Raw genomic sequence first — 23967 nt, forward strand, 5'->3', positions numbered from 1 at the left:
TTCTTCCCATCTAAAATCTTGACACTATTTAATATCCGTATTTATAAGATGATAGAATCTTCTAATTAAATTACGAGTTGTACCCAATTAATTCCCAAAATAAACAAATAAAATTGTCTTTTCAAATACTAATGGAGGAGTACATACATCTTTTTAATTACTAGTTGAGGGGTACATGTGTAATTTTTTTACCAAACAGTAAATGCAAGTTACAAACAGTAATTAGACAGCTCATAAAAAATCTGAATAAATGACCACGTTTTTTCAATATATTTACAAAAGCCACCAGAGTAACAAAAATCAGTTTATCTGACAGATAAACTTGTATTTGCCCTTAAATTACCCTCGACATATACAACATAAATATGTAGTATATTGTTTAATCTATCTTAATGAAAATTTTATTAATAATTATTTTCGAGTACTTTTTCTTACTAATATGTAACTGATATTTTAATTAGAATTAGATTTATCTAACGTCAAAGTAATATTGACAAGTACGGAGTACATATACTCTATTATTAAAAGGGAAAAAAACATTTAAGAACGGAGGATAAGTTACTACCCTTGCACTATTGGGACAGTAGCGCCGCTCGTGGGCGTCATGGTGCACGAGAACGATAATTTGGTAAGAATGACACGAGTAGGAGGTTTTCAATCCAGATAAACAGCGTTAAAAAATGGTGTCCAAAAAAAGCAAGAAAGAATAATTATAACATAACGGGTGTTGAGTATCCTTCCGTTATATGTAACGGAGTAGATTTTTTTTTTTTTTTTTTTTTGGAAAGAAAACAGAGTAGTCGCGTCGCATGGCATCATCTTTTATTATGGTGTCCCCACTCGCATTTCCACAAACTCCATGGCATGTTTTTAACGTGCTTTCTAGTACAGTCTCAAGACTCTCTTGGCCGGCACTTGAGATTTTCCACTTTTCTAATCAATCATAATTACAAATTACGGAGTAATTATCTCATATATAAAAAAATTGTTAGTTTTACACTTCATCCTACTATAATCAAGTATATTTTTATTTTGAATGTCTCTATTTACTATTTAGTTTGTACATCACTCAATATCTTAATAGTTAATTTTTAAATACTACATTCGTTACAGGTTATGTGCAACGATTAGACATTTTTCCTCTCTGTTAAATATTAATTACAACAAAGGGTCATTATTTGCATTGTGAGATATAAAATATTCCTTATATAGCTTTATTGCAATTAACATTTAACGGAGAAAGTAGTTTACTTTTCTTAATTTATGCAAACTATGACAAATGACACTCTATTTCAAAATGAGGGGGAATATACTAATTTAGAATCATGAAATTTTTATTAGCCCCTTTGAATGACTATGACAAACTAAGGGTCTCAACCATATAGGTTTTAGGAGTAGTCAGTAATATATAAACTTAATCTTTTAGTGTTTAACCTTACTAACTATTATTCTGTAATTTGTATTTCCTCAAGATCAGTTCTTTGTTGATGTAGCTAACTCATTGCTAGTGGTACCACATAAAATTTGTGCAATGTTCTTGATTGTTGTTTTGTTAATCTTTCTTGCATTCGTTATATATTTTACACTTGTACCAAATAAGATAGACCAGGCCGTAATCCGTAAATTATTGTACTCATATAAGAGAAATTAACATCATATGATATCTTAGTATATACAAGTATGAAGATTTGTTAAAAACACTAATTAAAAAAAATTACTCTTCACTTATACTTAATTTGTCCGATCCTTAAGATTAATAACGCTCTTTGTTACATTATCATAGTTTTTTCAAGGAAGGTTCCCTCCATTATATATTCATAAATAAAACATTTTAATTAAAAATAAGAAAACAAATAATAAATAAATATCAAACAAACATCTTAAGAAAATAAATAATTAATCAAAGCATGTCCTAGAATTATACGAAGTTTGTAAATATATTATTGTTAAATTTGGAAACAATATGAAATGGGCCTGGGCAACCCGAATAAGGAGGAGGAGAGTTTGGTCCACAAACAAGGCTTTGGAGCTTCCATACTAAAACCAATTAGCAATAGTAGGAGCTACTCCTCTACCTTATAAAGTGAAACCATCTCTCCTCTTTCTCCAATGTGGGACACTCATAAGTGGACTACAATGGGTTTCAACAATTATTTTGTGCTTATTTCCCTAATTGATTAAATAAGGACTTATAGTAAGAGGGAATAGGGAGTGAGTTGTATCTATTTATATTCCTTCTTTTAAACCCTTGAAATCTCCCTAACCAAATACGAAGTAATATTCTCCCCACCACCCTTCCATAATAATGAACTCAACACCGTTCTCGTCTCAACTACAATACTCACCACCTCTACCAAGTGGAGGCGAGTACGAGGATGCCACATCCTCAGACTCGCCTACTAACTGGTCATCAGCTTCGCCATTTAGTAACCAACTAATACTAAATGACGAAGCTGTAGGTTTTCCAAAGAAGCGGAAAGCAGGCCGAAGAAAGTTTAAGGAGACTCGGCACCCAATCTATCACGGTGTTCGCGTGAGAGACGGCGGAAAATGGGTTTGCGAAATTCGCGAGCCTAACAAAAAGAGCAGGATATGGCTCGGGACGTACCCTACCGCAGAACTTGCGGCTAGGGCACACGACGTTGGGGCTATAGCCCTTAGAGGTGACAAAGCTGTACTTAATTTTCCTGACTCGGCTTGGCTCGCTCCTCGAGCCAAGTCTACCTCGGCCAAGGACATAAGGCTGGCCGCCTTCCAAGCCACTCGGTCCGAGCTACGCTCTTCATCACCAAGTGGTTGTGGTAAAAAGATTGAGCTCGAGGTGGATAGTCCTACGAGCCGCTCTAGTGTAAACCATTATTTTGGAACGGAGGGAGATATTGGAGAAGGAGACTCAAAAGAGTCGTTGTTTATAGATGAAGAGGCGATATTTAATTATCCGAGTTTGATTAATGGTATGGCAGCGGGTATGCTTCTTACGCCTCCTTGTTTGAAGAGAGGGATTAATTGGGATACTATTCATGATTATGGGGATAATTCTTACATAGATTACATGGATTTGTGGCACCATTTATAAATATTACTCCATCAATTAACTATAAATAATATATATAATTAGAATTGAATTAGAAATATATTAATGTTGTGAAACTGTAACTTTTGGACATATAAAATAGTAGTATGTCTCAACTCTCAAGAGATGTATTGTTTATTACACTTTTTAGTTCTTTGGTGGACATGTAACGAATTTGAATGTTTTTCTATTAATATGGTGAAAATTATTTTTGTGAATTAAGTTGTTCAACGAAACACTATTCAATACAATATGTATATTTACTTGATTTAATCTATATTACAATTATTTCTAAATTAATACAAGTAGTATCACTAGTGTATATGTCTACTTAGGTAGCTCATACATATTTAATGGCATCAATTCAGTTCAAAGCGAGCCAATTTCAAACAAGAATTGTATAAATAGATCATTACAAGAAAATAACCTTTTCGTAGCGATTATTTTAACCTTTAGTATCGATTGTAATTGCAACAAAAAGCTTTCCCAACGAATGGTCATTCGATACAATATCCCCCGTTGCCTTAGCCTTTAGTAGTGGTTTTCAATATCGTTGGGGTTGGCCTCAATAATCGATACGAAAAACTACATCCAATCGTAGTGATTATTGTAGCGATTATAATCGCTATAAATGTTCAACTCATTTTCTTCCAAAAAAAAAAAAAAAAACATGCGTATGATCTTTACAAGATTCGAACATGCAACCTCAAACTCTTATATTAAATGTTTCACCAATAAGCTATGACATATTTTATGTATTCTTTGTCAAACAATATTTATATATCTAGCGTTGAAAAGACTTTTCGTATCGATTTTTAGGATTTAGTAGCAATTGTAAATGATACGATTTCTCAAAATTATATAAATGTTTAAAAATAGTGTGGATATGTATTATTATGCTTTCCGTATCGATTTTATATGGGAAAACCATGGCGATTGTAAAAATGATACGACATCCTTAATTATTTCACAAACATACTTGCATATTGTAGCGAATGAACAATCGCTACGAAATAATCGCTACGAAAAGTGATTTTTCTTGTAGTGGATCAGATTAGGTTTTCAAATTGGATATAAAAGCGCATTCTTTTGAAAATTCTACATTCGATCCCGAACTCAATCTGAGTGGGGATCGGATTGAATTTGAAATCCGAAACTACACAAGTACACAACACAACCCTACAAAAGTGTTGCAGCTTGCATGCATGTTACTAGTATTACAAGGCTTGAAATTAAAGTTTAATGTTTCATATATTCAGTAGCATTTGTCATTTTACACATAATTGCCAACAAAGGCCTATCTATGCACGTTACCTCATTGAGTTAACCTTGTCAATTACAAGTAATTGTTTTTATATGCAAGTTAGCTACCAAGCCTAACAGCAAACATAATCGAAATTCTGAGGGCTATTTTATCTAGTTGTTACTCGATCGACTAGGTTTAAAATGTAAAACAACGTTAACAGATTAGCTTAACTTTTATTTTAGCTCAACAATTAAATCAAATCGACTAGGTTTAAAATGTAAAACAAAGTTAGCATATTAGCTTAACTTTTATTTTAGCTCAACAATAAATCATATCAACGAATTCCTACAAATTAATAATAAAAATACTAATAATAAATTTCAGCTAATTTAATCTACCTCTTTAATTTGTTAAAATTACTCTCGTCAAACACACTCAAAAATATAATTAACGTTGATTTTGTTTTGTTTTTTTAGATCATTTTTTCTAATGTGACGATGATATGCATTGGTGTATTATTTAATAACTATTGAAAAATTATGATTAGTACGCAATATCATTAACATTATTTACATTAAATATCACATAGTCTTAAGCTTGTGCATATTATTAATAACATGGTTCATGCTCGATCTTATAATGATTATGCTTAATAAAGTTTACCTTTGGTGACTTGGTGTGGGTAGCAAATTAAAAAGTGATGATTGGTAGGTTTTGAATATCTTTTGATCCGTTGTACGAAGTAAAACAGGGACAAATTACCTACAAATCTTTACAATTAACTTTATCATTATGTAGTTGCTTCAATGAGTGCTAGGACATTCATGCAAAACGTTTAATTTAATTAATTCCTATTCCGATCTGTCAGATATTAATGTTAGAAGGTTAATTCAACCAAAAGTTTAAACTAATGACTGAAATCCAGAATCAATTTATATACTCTATATATCAAATATAAAATAAATACGAGTACTTTTGTTAATCATAACCATGGTAAGACTCCAGGAGTGGTACTTTGTATTAAGTTGCGACTAATGTTTATTGTGGAACAACTTAAAAGAATAATTTATGTAGCATATTTGAGTGAAATTAAACTAAAAAAAAAAAAAAAAAAAAACAGTTAAATTTAGAATCACTCAGTACGAGTACTTGATTCATTACATATATGTGAACTTCTAATTAATTCTCAACTCTTAATGTGTGAAACAGGAATCTTTAACCCTTGAACTACGTACACCATACTCAACATTACTCAACAAATTAAACCTATCTTTAAGGCTAGGTTTTCAAGGGTTGTCATGGCATTTTCTTCCTTTGAATCTCCCAATTAAGTAAAAACTATAAAAACGAATAGTTATTAAATAAAAATGTCACACATGAAAAATAAGTACTCAAATTGTACAATTTAATAACCATATGATGGTCACTTGGCCCTTCTACATACCGTAGAGTCCAATCAATAAATAAGATCTTTTTACTTTATTTGTTTGACGAAGAGACTTTTTAAGTCAATGAGAAAATGACTCATATTATATTTTTGATAAAATATCACAAGTCTCGTTTTCCTTAATTATCATTGACCATTGACATCGCACGTGGCCATGCAGTATATCGTGGTCCTGAATCCTGGTCAAACGTTTATTATTGGTCCCTAACTAGGTCACTGGATTATGAATTTAAGAATAAATAAAGATCCCTTTTTCTATGTTCAAAGTTTCAAACTCTTCTAATTAAGTGTATGTGATTTTCTCGTTTTGTGTTTTAAATACGGAGTATCATTTAAATCCATATATAGAATTTCTTGTAAAAGTTGGATATATTCACACTAATTTTCCATCATATTATAAATTTTTAATTAATAATATTGTAATATAGAGTATTAATATGTAGATAATTTCAATTTGATATGTATACTTAATTAAGAATATTGTAATAGAGTTGAAGCTTGAACTCTGATCTATGTAGAATGCCTTGAACCTATATATTATCAAATGAATGGAGTGAGCTTAAACATAAAATGAACAATTTAAAAAAACAAATTAAAAAAAAAGGTTATACTATGAGTATGTTTAATTGGCTTTTAATAAGTAGCTCAATCTAGTATAGTTAGATAAAATTAAAGTATGAAACAACCAATGATATAGGCTTGAGCTAATGTTTAATCTAATTTTAAGTTAATAGGTAATACATAATTCTTAGCCTTTTTCTCTTCAAACTTTATTTTGATGCATGTTGAAATAATGGTTTAAACTCCAAAAACCTTTGTATGTAACATCAGGGGCGGATCTATTAAGGTGCACACGCACAAAAAACCAAAAAAAATATAAGAGATCGCCTATTACAGATAGGCGGTCTCTTTGTTGCTTCTATTTGAGATTAGCCCCTGTCAGTTTTTTAAATATCAAAGAGATCGCCTATTAAAATATCAGATAGGTGGTCTCTTTGTTGCTGCCATTGCCACCACGTCATTAGAGACCTGTTATCTAGATAATAGGTCTCTTTTTGTAAAAAGAATAATTTTTGCGCTGCTTTCATATCTCAATAAAGAGACCTGTTATATTTAATAACCGGTCTCTTAAGTTATCTAACATTTTTTTTAATAATTCTTGTTTTTTAGTAAAAAAGTATAAAGTTAGTTTAATGTAATAGTTTTATAGTATGTATTTTTATATCCTATTGTTGGATTGAAATAAGTGATCAATTATTGATGTTGACTCATAAGTTCGAAAATTCTGGATCCGCCACTGTGTAACATATATACATGCATCGACCAATATGGGTTGAAAAGTATTAATTAGTACGGTGTTATTACTGTAAGTTCAGGTTCTCCACAAATTATTAAATTATACAATTTCAAATATATAAAGAAAAAGATGGTACAAGCGTTTATTCAGCACAAATTAACTAGGAAAAAGAAATCAATACTAAGATTCTGAGAATAGCTTTCCACATGTGTTTTCTTTTGGTAGTTCAAATGATTCCATCATTGATTTATTTTATTTTACTTTATTTTATTTTAGCTAGGTTTTGTTTTCTCATTAGCCATTATTTGATGAATTAATTAGTTGAGTAGGGATCAAAGTTGTTGGGTTTCTTGGGTATTATAGTTCGGGAGATTCAGTATTGTCACTAAATAAATTGGTTAATCACGCACAGGCCCGTCGCTGACCCAGGGCAGCCGGGGCACCCACCCAGGGCCCACGGATAGAAAGGACCTCATTTCCAGCTTTAAGTCTAAGAGTACAGTTATATTTAGTTTAGAGATGCTTTTGTCAACATCAATATCTTTGTAGCTTGGTGTGAGGAATGATTTGTGAGTACTTGTTGTACTCCTAAGTCAGCAGTTCGGTTCAGCTCTATTCAGTTCAGTTCTCTCATTAACAATTCATTTTAGCTCAGTTCAGTTCAGTTCAGTTCGGTTCGGTTCGGTTCGTTTTAGCTCAGTAAATCAGAACATGCCTTTAACAAAGTGATCTAATATTATGCATGGATTAAACAGTATTTTGGTCCCTTATTTCATCAACATCACATAATTTCTAATTTTCTTAAGTAAAAACAAAAATAAAAAATCTGACCAAACCTCAATTCTGACAAAAAAAAATTTCATCCAATCTTTGGGAGTTAAATATTTTTATAATGAGAGAAAAGGGTAAGGAATTGATTGATTGAATTTCCAACTTCAAGGTTAAAAGGTGTTATTTTACCTATTAGACCAATCTTAATTAGTGTCTTTGAAGGAGAGTGATATTATTTTTTTCCTTCCAACCCTTCGTTTGCTACTTTGCTATGATGGATAATGGGCCGTTGTGGGTGTAAGGCACCACTTATTGTATCTTTTTAATTGGGCCAATTTGTAGTTATTTGGGCTTATTGCTGACTTCCATATTGGGCCGTAAACCTAGACAACCATGAACCATCTGTGACTCTGTGTGATGAATTGATTATACTGCTCATGTACCTGGGTAGGTTGTTCACGAAAAAGGACTATTTTTTTTGGTATGTAAAATGAAGAGTCCTGCCGGGATGGAATTCCTTACGAGTCAACTCAACCCAGATTAATGGACTAGACAATTTGACAGAGTGGGGGGAAAGATAAGGGATTCCCCTCCATAATTGCCCCTTGTGAGAATTGAACCTTCAACCTTATATTGGAAGTTACTCTCATTTCTACTAAAAGCCGAGGTTAACTTGGTCTAAGAAACGGAAATTGGATGTCTAGTAATTTTTGAGTAGTTTGCTTCCTATGTACATAGCCAAGATTGGCAATACTATGAATGAAAAGGTGAAATAGTAATGAGTTTATAAAATTAGTTGCATTCATCATAATATTTATTCATTATTATGAAATATTTGTGGATATCCATTATCCTCCTTTGTATCATTCCGGAACAATCTAGATCTAGGGTTATCCAATCAAACCCTAATATATTGTATGTATATATACACCTTATCATATGGAATAAGATACACAGACTTATTCTCTCCTTAATTCTTCTCTTATTCCCTTTGTTTCACAACACGTTATCAGCACCAAATCTAACCAAATGAGCATAATATCAAGGGAAGTCTTAGATTGTTAATCTCGATATTGGCAATCAAAGTAACCGTAAAATTCAATACGATGGACTCGTTTGATTGATTAACCGCAAATATTAATGCTGCCAAAGGTACGCTTATTTCTGTTTTTGACGACATGCTAAAATCATACTCTAGTAGTTATACACCTTTTGTATGTAAGCCACAATTAGAATTTAGAATTAGATTATTGATGATTAATCGATTGAATGGATTACCTAGAGTATTAGATCTGATAGTCAAAGGTCCACATATGATTTATTATTTCATCAATTAATTTGTTCTGAATAATTTCTTGATTGATAATAATTTCTTGAGTGATAGTATCCTTGAAGATAAAATTTTGGATCAGATTTAATTTGGGCAATATTATATGCCGACAATGGTTTTCATCCATTCAAATTGCATAATTAATAATAATGACCATTACGCCTCCTCATAATCTATGTATGTTTGTTGTTTCGTTTTGCCAGAGTATATTATTTAGTTAAGCACAAATTTCATCTACTATATCTAATTGGATCCATGTTTAAGATTAAATAGTTTATATATATATATTAGTCCGTGTCGCTTGCCTTTAGCCTCATATTAGACAATGTTTATTTACTATATTTGTTTGGTATCTTTCAAATCATGTCATGATTTTGATGATAGGATTGACATAATCTTAGTGATAATATCTTTTTATTATCCTCCTTAATTATCTCCTATAAACTAGATGTACATATATTGTTGCTACCATTACTCCCTAGATTGACGTTGACTTATATTCTCAAGCTTTATGAAGGAAATCATCAATAAAACATTCTCTACACTTGTATCCTATGTTGCTCGTACTTGATTATTCTTTAATTCACACACATGTATCATGAACTATATCCCAACACTATTGCAATTATTAATCCTTTATGGATGTCATTATGTGTCAATTTTATTCTATGTCTAATGACTCGTGATGGCTACTTATGGCTACTTAGCATTGCTCTCATGATCTTATGTACCTGATGTGGTTAATTATTCGATTTGTTTATAATTCTACCATGTATGCAGTAGCATTATACTTATAGTACTCTATTAAACCTATTACTTTCATTCATGATTATGTGATTGGAGAGAGAGAAATGATTGGAAAAAAAATTAGATAAATAAAACCGAGCAAGTATATTGTTTGCGGAATAGATGGTTTTATAAGCATGATTAAGTTATTATATGATGTTTCTTATATATGACATCAGATTCTTATATATGATAATTAATTATAATGGTTAATAACCATAACACCGCTATTATATGAGATACTTATGATTTACTTTGAAGTGGATAATAAGACAAGGAGTGTATTACTAGTAATTTTATTTCCTTAAGTATAATATGAAAACATACATGTACATGATGACTTACAAATGTCCAACAATAGTTTCTAAGGTATGTTGTTGGCTATATTATCCTCCGTAAGCAAAACCATAAAGTGAAAATAAATACATAAACAAATACTTTGAACAATCGATATATTATTATATGGTCTTTGCGTGGATATCCTTTATTCCAACTTTGGGTTAAAAGTGGAGATCCTTGATCCCAACTAGACTATTAGCTCATTCCCAGAAGTGAATGAGCAATCTCAAGATTGAAACAATAATAATAATAATATAAGCATGTTTGCATGATGTTATTTTGATATAATTCATTGAAAATTCATGAGAATTACCAAAACGATTACATATATTAGCTATTTGAGCAAGAAATAGTGTTATGAGTTCAAGAAATTAATCCACGACATTACTTGTGAGCAACTTATTTAAAAGTATATTTATTATGTCCACACTTATAAGAGAATAATATGATTAATATAATTGGGCTAGAGAAAAATAATAACTTTGCTTTGTTTGATACATGCATTGCTAAAAGAATTTATGACTTGAGAAGAAGATGGATTTAAAGATTGTTGGACTAGTTTTATACCCCCATATGCAAGGAGTAGGGGGAGATAGTGTTTATTCCACTGTTTTTATGTAATCCTTGCACATGAATAATTAAATATGTTAATGTCAGTTTGGTACATACACTAGCCTAAACATCAATAATTTATTTAATAGAGGTTGCCACATGATAATCAAATATTTAGCATGATACCATCCTGAAGATGGATATGAATAAATGTCATTACCTATATAATAGCTATAAATGTACATATTAAGTTGATGTCCTAGGTGGACAAGATCAGTTGCTATTGAACTAGCACACCTGAAGTGTGGTAATGAAAAAGGCTACAACGATAAGAATCCTTGGAACAGGAAAGAAGCACTAATTGACAATGACAAATTTGAGAAAGCTAAGTGACACATTTTATGTATATCCTGAAGAGATCATTTCTAATACATTAAAATGTGATATGATTATATAAAGTACTCTAGAAGAGTATAGAATATTGTCCAACAAGGTTAACATATATCAAGATTACAATCAATGCTTCAGTGGAGTATGAGTATTAGTTAATTGTCTTGCCAATTGTAGAAAGAAACACACTGGTGTACTTATATCACATCATTTTCATGGCCATTCATAAAGTATCTCTAATAAGGTGATCACCAATATTATAAAACTGATCATAATTTAAATACTAAAGCAAAAGTGATTGGATGTGATAATTAATAATTAGGCCATCCGGGGTTTAATAAATTCCCGTTATGAAAACCTAAAGTTTCATTTGATATGAAAGAAATAATGTGTTGACGCTCTCTCATGTTAAATATATGAAATAAATTGAATGGCAAGACATAACATTGAGATTGAGCTATATTTAGATTGTGATTTTTAATAGTTTGTGTAAAAAGAAAAGTTCAAGAGATAATATATTGGTCAATCTGAATAATTGGTGACCATAAGTTCACTAGAATAATTTATATGTTGACAAATAATAGGTGACCAAAAGCTCACCACGTACAAATTATATGTGAAAATTTTAAGTAACTAGTGTTACTATCAATGTTTCTACTGATCCCGAAGATCACCACCTAGTGAAATTACAAAAAAAAAAAGTTTATATTTGTATAACAATTCTCTTGATTGGGGCTATTGTATGTCAACACATAAGAAATAGAAAAGAAGGAAATTCAACTGCACAACATATGTCTCCCCATTGATGTTGAATTATTGATCTCCTGAAGAGAACAAATTGTGAAAGATTTAATAATAAATACATATGTATTATGCAATGTATAGTTAATGAAGAAATAATTTAAAATTGCTCCCTAGAAGAGATAAAAGATTGTTTTAATATAATTATTCTGAGAGATAAATTTTGTTGATTATGTCCTCCCATGAAATGAATTTTATTGTAAATTTGTATACTAAGTTGGTGAAAAACTGTGATGCCCCTATATATGAGATATTTTACCAACTTAGGGGGAGAATTGGAGTAAGTTGGCAAAAATTAATTAAACTGATGATCCCTATATAAATAATGGTAATTTGAAATGTTTTCTAGCCAACTTTCGTCCATATGCTATCAAGATATGTTGCACATTTATGATTTGATTTGTATTCAGTTATGACTCATGTTGCATAGCGTTGAAGATACATTTTGGTCATATTAATTATGTGTATACATTGAGATAAAATCTTGCCAATTGTACTTGAATCACTACACCTGAAGTGTAGGTTGTATATGATCGGTTCCAAAATAAAGATATGTTTAATAGATATGATATTTGGCAAGATAGTGCAGTTAACACTAATAGTGTAATAGTATATAAATACCAAAGTGAATGAAATACCCTAAAAGTGGTATAGATATCTGAATTATTATTATAGATGGCCTATGATGTAAGAAAAATTATGATGGTACCAATGAAAAATGTATTCAGATATCATTGTCAAAATAGCATGCAAATTAAAATTGTACCTTGAGGAATTATATGATGATACCGATATATGATGGAACCGATAAATAATGCATATGCATGATATAATGGACTAGTGAATAAGGGATCTGGAATATATGTCCATTTTAATGTCGACATGATGATAATAATAAAAGTTTATCATGGACCAGAAGTCCAAAGAAATATGGATTTTTAAAATCCACACTGTACAGTGTCTTGCATTATTTCGAGTCTTATTTATGTTCATATGCATGCGTGAGTCTTAGGTTTTTGGATTATTCATTGCATATGTTCGAAGTTGTAAATGCATTACTCATTGTATAAGTTGTTTATCATATTTTTATATATCATATTGCATGCTTTATTTTCTATATAATAATTGTGGTGTATGTCAATGTTCATTCAAAGTATAGTAAGACATATTTACAACTTTGATGGAAAATTAGAAAGAAATACTTATGTTCCTATGGGCTTATACTTGTGATGAAAATATTGAAAACGTCGATTTAATAACATGTTGTGAATCATGTAAGAAGAGTTCTTGAAGAACTTATATACGACGTTTTTAAATAATCAGCCCTACAAATTTTTGAATATTACAATTATCAAACTCTTGAAAATTTTATGTGACTACATCATTGACATCTCAACCTGGAGTTTGGGTATATAAGAGTTAGTGAGATTTACTATTTCTATACGTAGAAAAATTATCGTGTAGTTAATTATGAAACTTCTAAAGAAACGGGATACTTATGCGTGAGACTGTTTCTTATGGTCCAGAAGAATCATGATTAATGTATATAATTGCATATGTTATATTATAATTCATATGAGATTGAATAACGACATTAATAATGTCAAGTTTTGTCTATTAATGAATGTTTGATCAAATAATAATTATCAATTTCTATTATTAACGACTTCCAGAAGAAGTCATAACTGCATAAGTTTAATTTTTAGAGATAAACACAAGTATGGTGAAATGAAGACACTTCACATGTTCACGTGAAAACCTGAAGAATTGAAGATGCAACTTCAACTTAGGAGAGTCGAAGATCAACGGATGATACTTTACTTACTACATATTAGAAGATATCCAAACATATTGGATTCATCGTTGCGGTACTAGAAGATCTCAAGTACAGTTATGTATTCAACAGAGGGAGAAAATACACGTTGCACTCTTTTTCCCTTGACCATGGTTTTGTCCCAGATTGGGTTTTCCTGGTAAGGTTTTTAATGAGGCGGCATCTCGAGCGTATTACGAAGAATGATGTACTCTTTTTCCTTCACTATGTTTTTATCTCACAGGGTTTTTCTTAGTAAGGTTTTAATGAGGCACAGTGTTCGATAATGGACATCCAAAGGGGAGTGTTATGAAATATATGTGGATATCCATTATCCTCTTTTGTATCATTCCGGAACAATCTAGATCTAGGGTTATCCAATCAAACCCTAATATATTGTATGTATATATACACCTTATCATATGGAATAAGATACACAGATTTATTCTCTCCTCAATTCTTCTCTTATTCCCTTTATTTCACAACATTCATAGCAATATAAGTATTTTTTCAAAATGTACAATAAACTACTTTAGTGGTGTTCTTAATTAGTATTGTCAATAAAAGCTTTATGAAAATTATCCACTTTGGACTAAATATTTCGGCCCATTTGGCCTAGAAAACCCAAATTCCAAACCTTTTCCTTTATGATTAGAAATCTCAACCCCAATACACGAAATTCCAACATGAGGCACAATCTACAATCATTTTCATGAAATAAATGCCATAACCTTTGAAAATGATATACACTTAAAGTATGAAATCTTTATAAGTTGCGGAGTAGTGATTTGAAAATGAGGAGTATAAAGATCGAGAGGTTGTGAGAACCTTATAAATAAATAGGTAGCGATACAAATCATACAATCTAGACACAATGTTAATTTTGTAAACCCTAAAACATAATTCAGAAAAATACAAAAAGAGATCATAATAAAGATTCAAGCTAAGAATACAAAAAATGAGTACTATAATAAATGAAAATGGTCAAAATAAATAAGGAGTACAGGTTTGGCTCATCAAACTAATTTCATCTTATTATAAAATTTCCAAACACAAGTCTGAGATCTGACAATCGACAGTTCATGGCTTGATGAGTGATTTGTCACAAAATGTGCTCAATCATAATTCATCAAGATGTGACAAATTTTATATTTTTCTTATCTTCATAAATTCATTAATTAATTTTGTAAATCTCAGAAAATATAAAATGGGCCTACAATTCAAACACTAGGATCTGGAAAAACCTTCTGACATACGGAGTACCAATGAAAAGATTATAAAAAATTTGTCACAGGTCACAAGTGTTATCTTTAAATCTATGATGATAATTGATGCCTCCACATTAATAATAATTGTATTTTTCACTGAGATGGTAATTTCATTATATGTTTTGCAGTGAACAAATTTTGGGTTCTATTTGCTGCAGATAGTCATATTCCCAACAATATAATGCAATTTTTTTAATGGTCCCATTTCTCTAATGGTATGTTTGCCTTTCAAACAATACATAGATATGAAGAAATGAAAAATCATGGTTGTCCTAAATTCAAAAATAAAAAAAAATTGTTATTTAAATTTAAACAAACTACTAAGTGATGTAATGTCTACAACTCTACAAGGCCCTACATGGCTAAATACCATACACCGTTACAAGTTGATATTTTATTTATAGTCAAGACTATAATCTCATCATCTTTAAACCCTTTTAATGAGAATCCAAGGAACCCTTAATAATGCTCTAGTTGTCCTAGTGTCATAATCCATGCCTGATTAGATGTTACTTTTTTGTTTTTTCATTCTCATTATTAACACTTGCCAGACAGGTTGTTAGATTGTACAATATTTGTTAAGCAAATTCCATAAAGTATGAACGCTTTTAGGATGTAAATTGTACTCCGTAATAGTAAAATAACTCGAATCGAGGAAGAAGTAATGCAATCTATGAAGATCAAAAAGCAGAGAGTAGAGACCGTCATATGATCTTCAAGTTTGGAAAACATTCAGAGTATCAAAGGAATAGTCGCTTTGGTCAAGTGGTCCAATTTACATGCAATATGAAATAATGTATGAAAACATTAGCAGATTATTGATTGCATGAAATATAGGCAAAAACAGAAAATGACCTTTGAATGTAAAACGTATGTCTTCACTCTCCATTGTTACAATAACTACTCATCTATATATCTATCTATCTTTCCTCGTAATACTTAATATCTCCTACAATAACAGCTATGTTTCATCGAACCCATCTTTCTGAATTATTATTTTTTTGTCACATGTTTCTTCAACGTATCGAATGAGATGACATTGTCAATTATCTGTCATTGCGAGCAATTATACTTTTGTTTGAGATAAAACGCAATGAATTGATTTGTACGGCCTTCTATTCTACATTATATGTTGTGAAAAGTTAATATGATTATAGAACTATTATAAAAACGAAGAAAGTATGAATTTTTAGTAAAAGGTAACTTGTATGTTAAAATAAATCAAAGTTAATTAATCATATGTCGAGCTAGACTAATTAAACGATATTACATAAAAGTAATCGGAATAATGTGTCTATTAGTGGAGTTATTTATTTGACAGAAAGATATAATTGAATGATTGAGTCAAAGCTATAGCTATTCCATAAACAGTTTTGCAATGGCCGTTGATATAATTGAATGATTTGAGTCAAAGCTATAGCTATTATAAAAACGAAATCTAAACCGTTGATTAATATTATGTGAAGAAGGGCCATTGATTTAAGTTGACCAAGAAAAATACCCAATTTTTTTTCTATTTTTCTTTATTCCTCTAAAAATTAAAATACAATGGCAGTTTCTAATCTTCCATTGATGATAATCTGCAAAGTATGAATAGCTTTCCTATGAAAGATTAAATTTGATCCAGTTAATAGCCCACTTGAACCAATTGATAATATGATGTTAGGAGTGATACACTTGAATAGGGATGGCAACGGGTCGGACTCGGAGCGGATTATGCTAAATCCGACTCCGACCCGACAGGAAGTCGGAGGTTAAATCCGACTCCGACTTCAATATCCGAACTCCGACTCCGACTCTAATTCGACCCGATTCCGAGTTTTTTTTTTCATTATTCAATATACTTTGAGATGTTGGGCTATTTGGGCCTTTACAACCCACACCCAATGCCACCATGACCCACACAAAAATCCACTATTTATTGGAGTCTGAGTTGGATTGTCCGTTAAAGTCGGACATTTGTCGGAGTCGGATTTTTTTCTCGGATTTTTTGTAAGATCAGACTCCGACCCTCCTCCGACTCGGAGTCGGATTATTTTAACAGAGCCGAACTCGACTTACTTTTTTCTCGAACTCGGAGCGAATATTTTACCTCGGATCGGGGCGGAGTAGGGTCGGATCCAGACTAGATTGCCATCCCTACACTTGAATCAGTTGAAAGTGTTGATAATTGGGTGTTGGAGTAGGAGTAGTTGTTAATAACTAGTTGGTGAGAGTACTTGAACTCGAACATGTGAGTAGTTAACGGGTCCAGTTAATAGCCCACAAAATATAGTTACTTCTATCATTCTATGACATGCACCATTTATGCCTCATCGCCCCCATGTCATGTGCCCATCTAATACAATTTCGTATACTTGTGTACTACCAGTATGTACGTCAATACTATACTATGGAGTACATCGTACAGTATATATGTTCATTTAATATCACATTCTATTATAAATGTTGTAATTGGCGGGGAACTTACCTTGTGACTTTAACTTTGATACAAGCTACTACATTTGATTATTTGTAGTTCCTATCATACCAGTATCAATGTAGCAAAAATAAGTTACATTTTATTTACTACTATGAATACAATAAAAAATGACATTTTATCATAGTTTTGTTAACTAAATATAAGTAACTCCTTTATTGTGTATGTGGGACAGAAGCTAATATAAGCTACTCCGTTTATTATTGTGAAGATTTTTGAATTAGAGGGGGTCTTATCAATGTATGTTAAGTAGACAAAAACAAACATCATTTAAGTGAAAATTTGTCTAATTAAACAGTTAAACATATTCATGTGATGATAATCGTGATGGAATCATGCCTATCATGGCCCATACCTTTACGGTAAAGGGAGGTCCATTTGCAATTAATGGCTGGGACATTCAAAGCTTCCATGTTCACAATGCCTGACGTCGACATGGAACTTAGCATTGTGCTTAAATGCTAGAGGACTACTGGTACAAATAATCACATGCTTATTAATTTAGTCGATTACATTATACATTAGCACTTAGCTTTCGGGCAAATGCGAAACGATTTTAAAATTACCTTTCTTTCAATTTCACGTCATTTATTATTATTATGGTACTGATTTAAATTACACTATCAATTGAACACATAAACAATTCTGATTTTTGAAACAGTATTCGTTTTATGGCCTAAAGAGAGTTAACTAGAGTCAAAGCATGGTTTTCTACTATTCGCACATAAATTGATCTAAATGGTTAAATAAATTCTCTTTTTAGGATCTTAGGCTCTGTTCTCATCAAATCATTTTCAGTTCAATTTCGTTTAGTTTAATTCAGCTCTAATAAGTTAAGTTTAGTTCAGCTCCTAATTTCCTTCTTTCATAAAATATTCATTTCATCTCAGTTCAATTCAGTTCAGCTCTAATAAATTCAGTTCAACTCATTTCAGCCAATGAGAACATGCCCTTAGTTATTATCTGTGTTACTAAGGTTTTTTTAAAAAGAAAAACAAAAATTATACATATATTTAGTCAATGAGAACATGCACTTAGAGCCTGTTCTCATTGACTGAACTGAACTGAACTGAGCTGAATTGAAATGAATATTTTATAAGAGAAGAAAATTAAGAGCTGAATTGAACTGAAATGAAATGAATATTTTACAAGAGAAGGAAATTAGGAGCTGAACTGAACTGAGCTGAACTGAACTAAACTGAATTTCAACGTATGAGAACAGGCCCTTAGTGAACATGTACTTAGGATACCCCTTACCATTTCGGACAGGTTTTAAAATATTGTGTTTACTAAAGTTTGTCTTAACCTACACAATATTTTAAATTAGTATTTATAAATCAGACGCTTGTACTGAAATTCTTCTTAAATCTTGAATACAGATGTACAATAATACAGACTCACTATATGTACTTTTTTTTTTTTTTTGAAGCCACTATATGTACTTAATTATTAAACGTTGTTAGCAAAATGATAAAAATAATAAGCGTCATGAGCTCATGACACATTAGATAGAGTTGGTGCCATCCGATAATTAATTTGAAAATTGGTAATTAAAAAAGTGATAGATATTATGTCACGTATGAAATTGATAAAGTAGAGAAATACTTATGAAAATAATTGAATTATTAAATGAAACAAGCACACAATGCAAACTGGAACTTCTGGACGTGCTTGGCGTGAACGGCTGAAGGTCGGCATAACTGACCTAATCATTCTAGTCCTAATCTTAATTAAATACTCACTAAATTTTATCATTAATTTTGAAGTCTTTTAAAATAATTGCTACATTAATGTACTACTTGCTGATCATCGTATCTTTGGCGTTGTTAACTGCGGAGTACTACACTTGTTTACTTGTGCACGTACTTAATATAAAATTACTTGCATTTTGAAAATTGATAATAAAATATGGGTGTTGTTATTTGTCGCTCCCATTTTACCGGGTAACGCTCCCTTTTTTTCTTGAAATTCCAATTTTACCCCTAATATATAAATACGGTTTTTTCCTTCCCGACCAACATTTCTCACTTCTTTACTTCTCTCTCTAACTCTCTTACTCTCAAACTCTCTAACTCTCTAAAACAAATTTTTTTTTTTTTAAATTCAAAAATTGTTCTTCATTTTTTAAAAAAACAACAATCATCATAAACACAAAAGAAAATGGGTGATTCGAGGCGGATTAGGCTGAGATTCGGAGGGAGGACCTTCGACGGCGCTGGTGGCAGCGACGGCGGCGGCGATGGTGGAGACGAGGTATTTTTTTTTTTTTAATTTCGGATCCTATGAACTTCCGCCCAAAATTTCCGGAAGTTCCATGGAGGATCCGGAAATTCCAGGCGGATCCTCCATGGAACTTCCGGAAATTTTGGGCGGAAGTTCCATTTTTTTTTTGGCCCGTTAATATAATTGTTAATTTTATTTTATTTTTGGATTTTGTTTTTTTTTGTTATTTTGAAGTGTTATGGTGATTATTGTTGATATTATTATTATTGTTGTTGTTATTATTGTGCTTATTATATTTTGTAATGTAATTATTTTAAAAAATATGATAATTTTTATTATTTTGTTGATATTAGGTTTTTATTATTAATGTTAAGGTTATTGTTGTTGTTGTTAATTTGTTTTTTTTTTTTTGGATTTTGTTATTTTTGTTGTTATTTTGAAGTGTTATTATTATTATTATTATTATTATTATTATTATTATTATTATTATTATTATTATTATTATTATTATTATTATTATTATTGTTGTTGTTGTTGTTGTTGTTATTGTTATTACTAAAATCGGATTATTTTTTAATTTTATGTAGATCGAGGGTTCTGGTGCTCGACATGCAATATCACGACGTATGAATGCGTCTGTTAGGAGACAGACATCTCGATCTTCACCAGTTCAGCCCGAGCAGCAGCAATACGGGTCTACTAGTGGTTGGTCGAGAGACCAACAGTCTGGTAGTAGTCGGCCCTTGTACTCTGCAAGTGGAGCACCCATATCTGACGAGGAAGACGAATGTTCGGCTAGTCATGCTGGTGACCGGGATGAAGAACAAGGCCCTCAGGATTTCCATATGGTATATAGGGGTCAGTTTGGGAGATTTGTTGGTAGTGGGTCGAGTCAGCCTACTTCCAGCTCTGCAGAGGCATGGTTAGTGCAGGAACCGATGTCGGGTAGGCCTGAGGATGGGTCAGTTATCCCTAGTTTTGGCGGTCACGTGGCACGGTATATCTAGATGGAGCAGGAGCGTAGTGTTTTGCGCTGTTTGAGTAGGACAAAGTTATGTTCTGACTTGTTCACTTGGCGAGACCGTCAATCTGTGGAGGACATTGCGGCGATTGATGCTAGTTGGTTGTCTCACTTGCCCAGCCTGATGTTTAAGAGACTTGATTGGTCGTTGATTTCTGCTTTTGTTGAGAGGTGGCAGCCAGATACGAACACCTTTCACATGCCATTTGGGGAGATTACGATCTTGCTGCATGACGTGTACAACATACTTGGGTTACGGGTTGCATGCAATATGGTGTCCACTACTCCTAGCACGGACGTGTTACGGGACGTGTGCTCGGTCACCATGGATATGACTCTAGATGATCTGTCTGAGGTTTGCGGCACAAAGACCATTTGGCAGGGTAGTGGGGTGTTGACTGATAAGAATTTTGAGTCGACATTGGCGGTCGACCATGATTTTAGTGAGCAGCTTGATGCATACTTGTGGTTAGTGCTTGGAGGTACACTGTTTGTAGACAAGAGTGGTAACCGTACGCATCCTTCCTTCCTCCACGAGCTATGTCACACGGATGTCCCTATTAACGAGTATGCTTGGGGAACAGCTGCACTGGCCTACTTGTATCGGCAACTGGGCACGGCATCACGGAAAGGTGCTGATTCGATTGCTGGTTGTTTCACGCTTCTGCAAGCGTGGATTTACGAGTACTTTCCGTGCTTTCGGCCACAGCAGGGTACCTTGACCCGGGACCTTCAAATGCCTTGTGCGTCTGTTTAGGATGTAGGAGCGGGATGTCCTAGCAAGAACCTGGAGTGCCTGTTAGCTTTTCGTACTAGGATTGATGCGCTTACTGACCGTGAGGTGAACTGGCTACCGTACGGAGCTGATCCTGCATTACGAGTGCCTCCCACTTTATTCATTGGCTGCATCCAGTACCGTAACATCATTGAGCCGTACATGCCTGATAGAGTAGTGCGCCAGCTTGGTTTCGTGCAAGGCATTCCCCGCGAGATCATCAGGCCAGAGAAGGCCAAGAGGCCGACTAACTTGAAGATGTATCGGGTAGACTTCCCGACTGAGATGACAGCTCTGATGTGGAAAAGGTTTGTCCCTGGGTATCTCAGAGTGTTGTTTTAGGTGCCCTACCCAGGCTTAGTGCTGCAGCTCCTTCGGTTGCGCCCGGTTACATGCAGTGGTTGTACAGGTTTTCTCACCCGCGGGTATCTCCAGTTGCAGGAGTTACGAGCAACCTGCCTGAGCGGACTAACACTGATTACGTAAGTATTTATGCTTATTACTATATTAACAATGACTTATATGAATTTTTGTGTTTAAAATATGTTATTGTTTGATTTGCAGTGGATGGGTCGGTCCATGGAGATTCACCAAAGAGCACTAGCTGAGTATCCTGAAATGTCGAGTGAGACTCGAACAATGACTGAGCAGCTTGTATTTGATTGGAAGTCAAAAATGGGACTTTAGATTATGGAACATCCAGATTTTTTAGGCGGATCCCATCTTCCGCTTGAAATTTCCGGATGTTCCATGGTACATCCGGAAATTTTAGGCGGATGTACCTAGGACATCCGGAAAATTTAGGCGGATGTCCTAATTACCGAAAAAAAAACTTACAGAATGATGTGACGCATTCTCCGGCGTACGTATGTTCCACTCGCCGTCCATGACCCAAGACCCGTCGGAAAATTTAACGATTTTTGAAAATAGAAAATTTAGGTGGTCGTGGGGACCGATTTGGTTGCAAGGGCGTGGGGACCGATTTTGGGAAGCTCGGGACAGCAATGTCGTGAAGTGAGGGGACCGTTTCATGTATTGTGTCCAAATGAGGAACAAGGTCCTTTTTATAACCCAAATTGCATAAAGGGCATAGTGATCCATTCAAGTCAAAGGGAGCGTTACCTGGTAATTTGGGAGCGACAAATAACAGTTGAGTAAAATGTTAGATGATGTTATTCATGGTGTACTCATATTTTACTTTATGATATATACTAATCACAAAGTATAGAATAAGCTTTAACAATTGTTTGGTTGGAAGGACTTGGAATTTTAAAAATGAAGTAGAATCCTTTTCAATTTTTGATTTAACTTATTTTTATTATAGAACCTCGTACCATTAAGTCATTAATCCGCTATAACTTCATATCATCCTTAACTTCCAAGATTTTAAATTCATTTCATCCTAAGTAAATACAAATCCATCCCAATTTAAACCAAAACATATTTAGCACGACATAGGGTTTCCTATTCATACCACGTTGGTTTCAATGGTATGGTATATGGGTTCCCAATCCATTCCATATTAGTTTGCTGAGCTAAACAACTTCTAATTGTTGTTGACGTATAGTCTTCTTTAATAGCACATACCAGTACAAATATCTTACGTTTATAAAAAAGAAGTTAAACACTGAAAAAGGTTAAAAAAACTATTCGTTTGATTGTCATACCTCATACGTTAACTTGTTAAGTGGACTCTTTCCTATTTATAATTCATTTTTTTCACGAGCTCCTTTAACGCTGCCACAGTTAAACGGAGTAGTACGGTATAACAGACGTTAATCACCGAAGTGTTGGCGGTGGACCAAAAAATGTCAATGTGAAGACCATAAAACCTCACAAAGTCACAAAGGCCACGGACATAATAACGGTGAATTGGTCCCACCGTCAAATGAATTAGCTAGAGTGATTATTACACTTTACTCTTTATTACCAATCAATAATAAATCATTGACCAAATTTAAACCAAGTACTACCGTAATTAACATTCACTGACTTTGAGGGAAGGCTTTAGTTGAAATCTCGTTCAAAATATCATTATTTATCCATCATTTGGATTTAATCATAGATCCACTATACCATAAATTGGTTAGTGTCCACATTTGACATTTTTAATGACAAAGTTGGTCTAAGCCCATTATTGCACACTTCACTTGTGCTATTCACTTATATAATTAATCACATAAACAGTGTTTAAAACATACATCTACGCTTATTTGTAGACACCTTATCTTTATACGAGTACAAGTATAAATTTGTAAGGTACGGAGTAATAAACTACTCGTATATTTATCTTCTAAAATTCAAAGCAAATAAAGATCCACGGTCTAAATTTTATTGATGACAATTTACTTTCCGT

The 23967-nt window shown here is 32.7% G+C and overlaps 2 protein-coding genes across 2 annotated transcripts; both read left to right on the plus strand.

The window, feature by feature from the left end:
- Window positions 1–2191: 2191 nt before the first annotated feature.
- LOC110683969 (dehydration-responsive element-binding protein 1F-like) lies at window positions 2192–3236 on the plus strand. Its single transcript, XM_021860365.1, has one exon. The coding sequence runs from the start codon at window positions 2306–2308 to the stop codon at window positions 3074–3076; it is 771 nt and encodes a 256-aa protein (XP_021716057.1). The 5' UTR covers window positions 2192–2305; the 3' UTR covers window positions 3077–3236.
- Window positions 3237–20822: 17586 nt separating this feature from the next.
- Window positions 20823–21593, plus strand: LOC110684490 (protein MAIN-LIKE 1-like). The gene has a single exon (XM_021860946.1). It carries the CDS (start codon window positions 20823–20825, stop codon window positions 21591–21593), a length of 771 nt encoding a protein of 256 aa, XP_021716638.1.
- The last annotated feature ends 2374 nt before the right edge of the window (window positions 21594–23967 follow it).

Source organism: Chenopodium quinoa, unplaced genomic scaffold, assembly GCF_001683475.1.
Source record: "Chenopodium quinoa cultivar QQ74 unplaced genomic scaffold, ASM168347v1, whole genome shotgun sequence".
Classification (NCBI taxonomy): domain Eukaryota; kingdom Viridiplantae; phylum Streptophyta; class Magnoliopsida; order Caryophyllales; family Amaranthaceae; genus Chenopodium; species Chenopodium quinoa.

Excerpts from the sequence above, each read along its gene's own strand:
- LOC110684490 (XM_021860946.1), top strand. The coding sequence starts at position 20,823 with ATGGAGCAGGAGCGTAGTGTTTTGCGCTGTTTGAGTAGGACAAAGTTA.
- LOC110683969 (XM_021860365.1), top strand. The coding sequence starts at position 2,306 with ATGAACTCAACACCGTTCTCGTCTCAACTACAATACTCACCACCTCTA.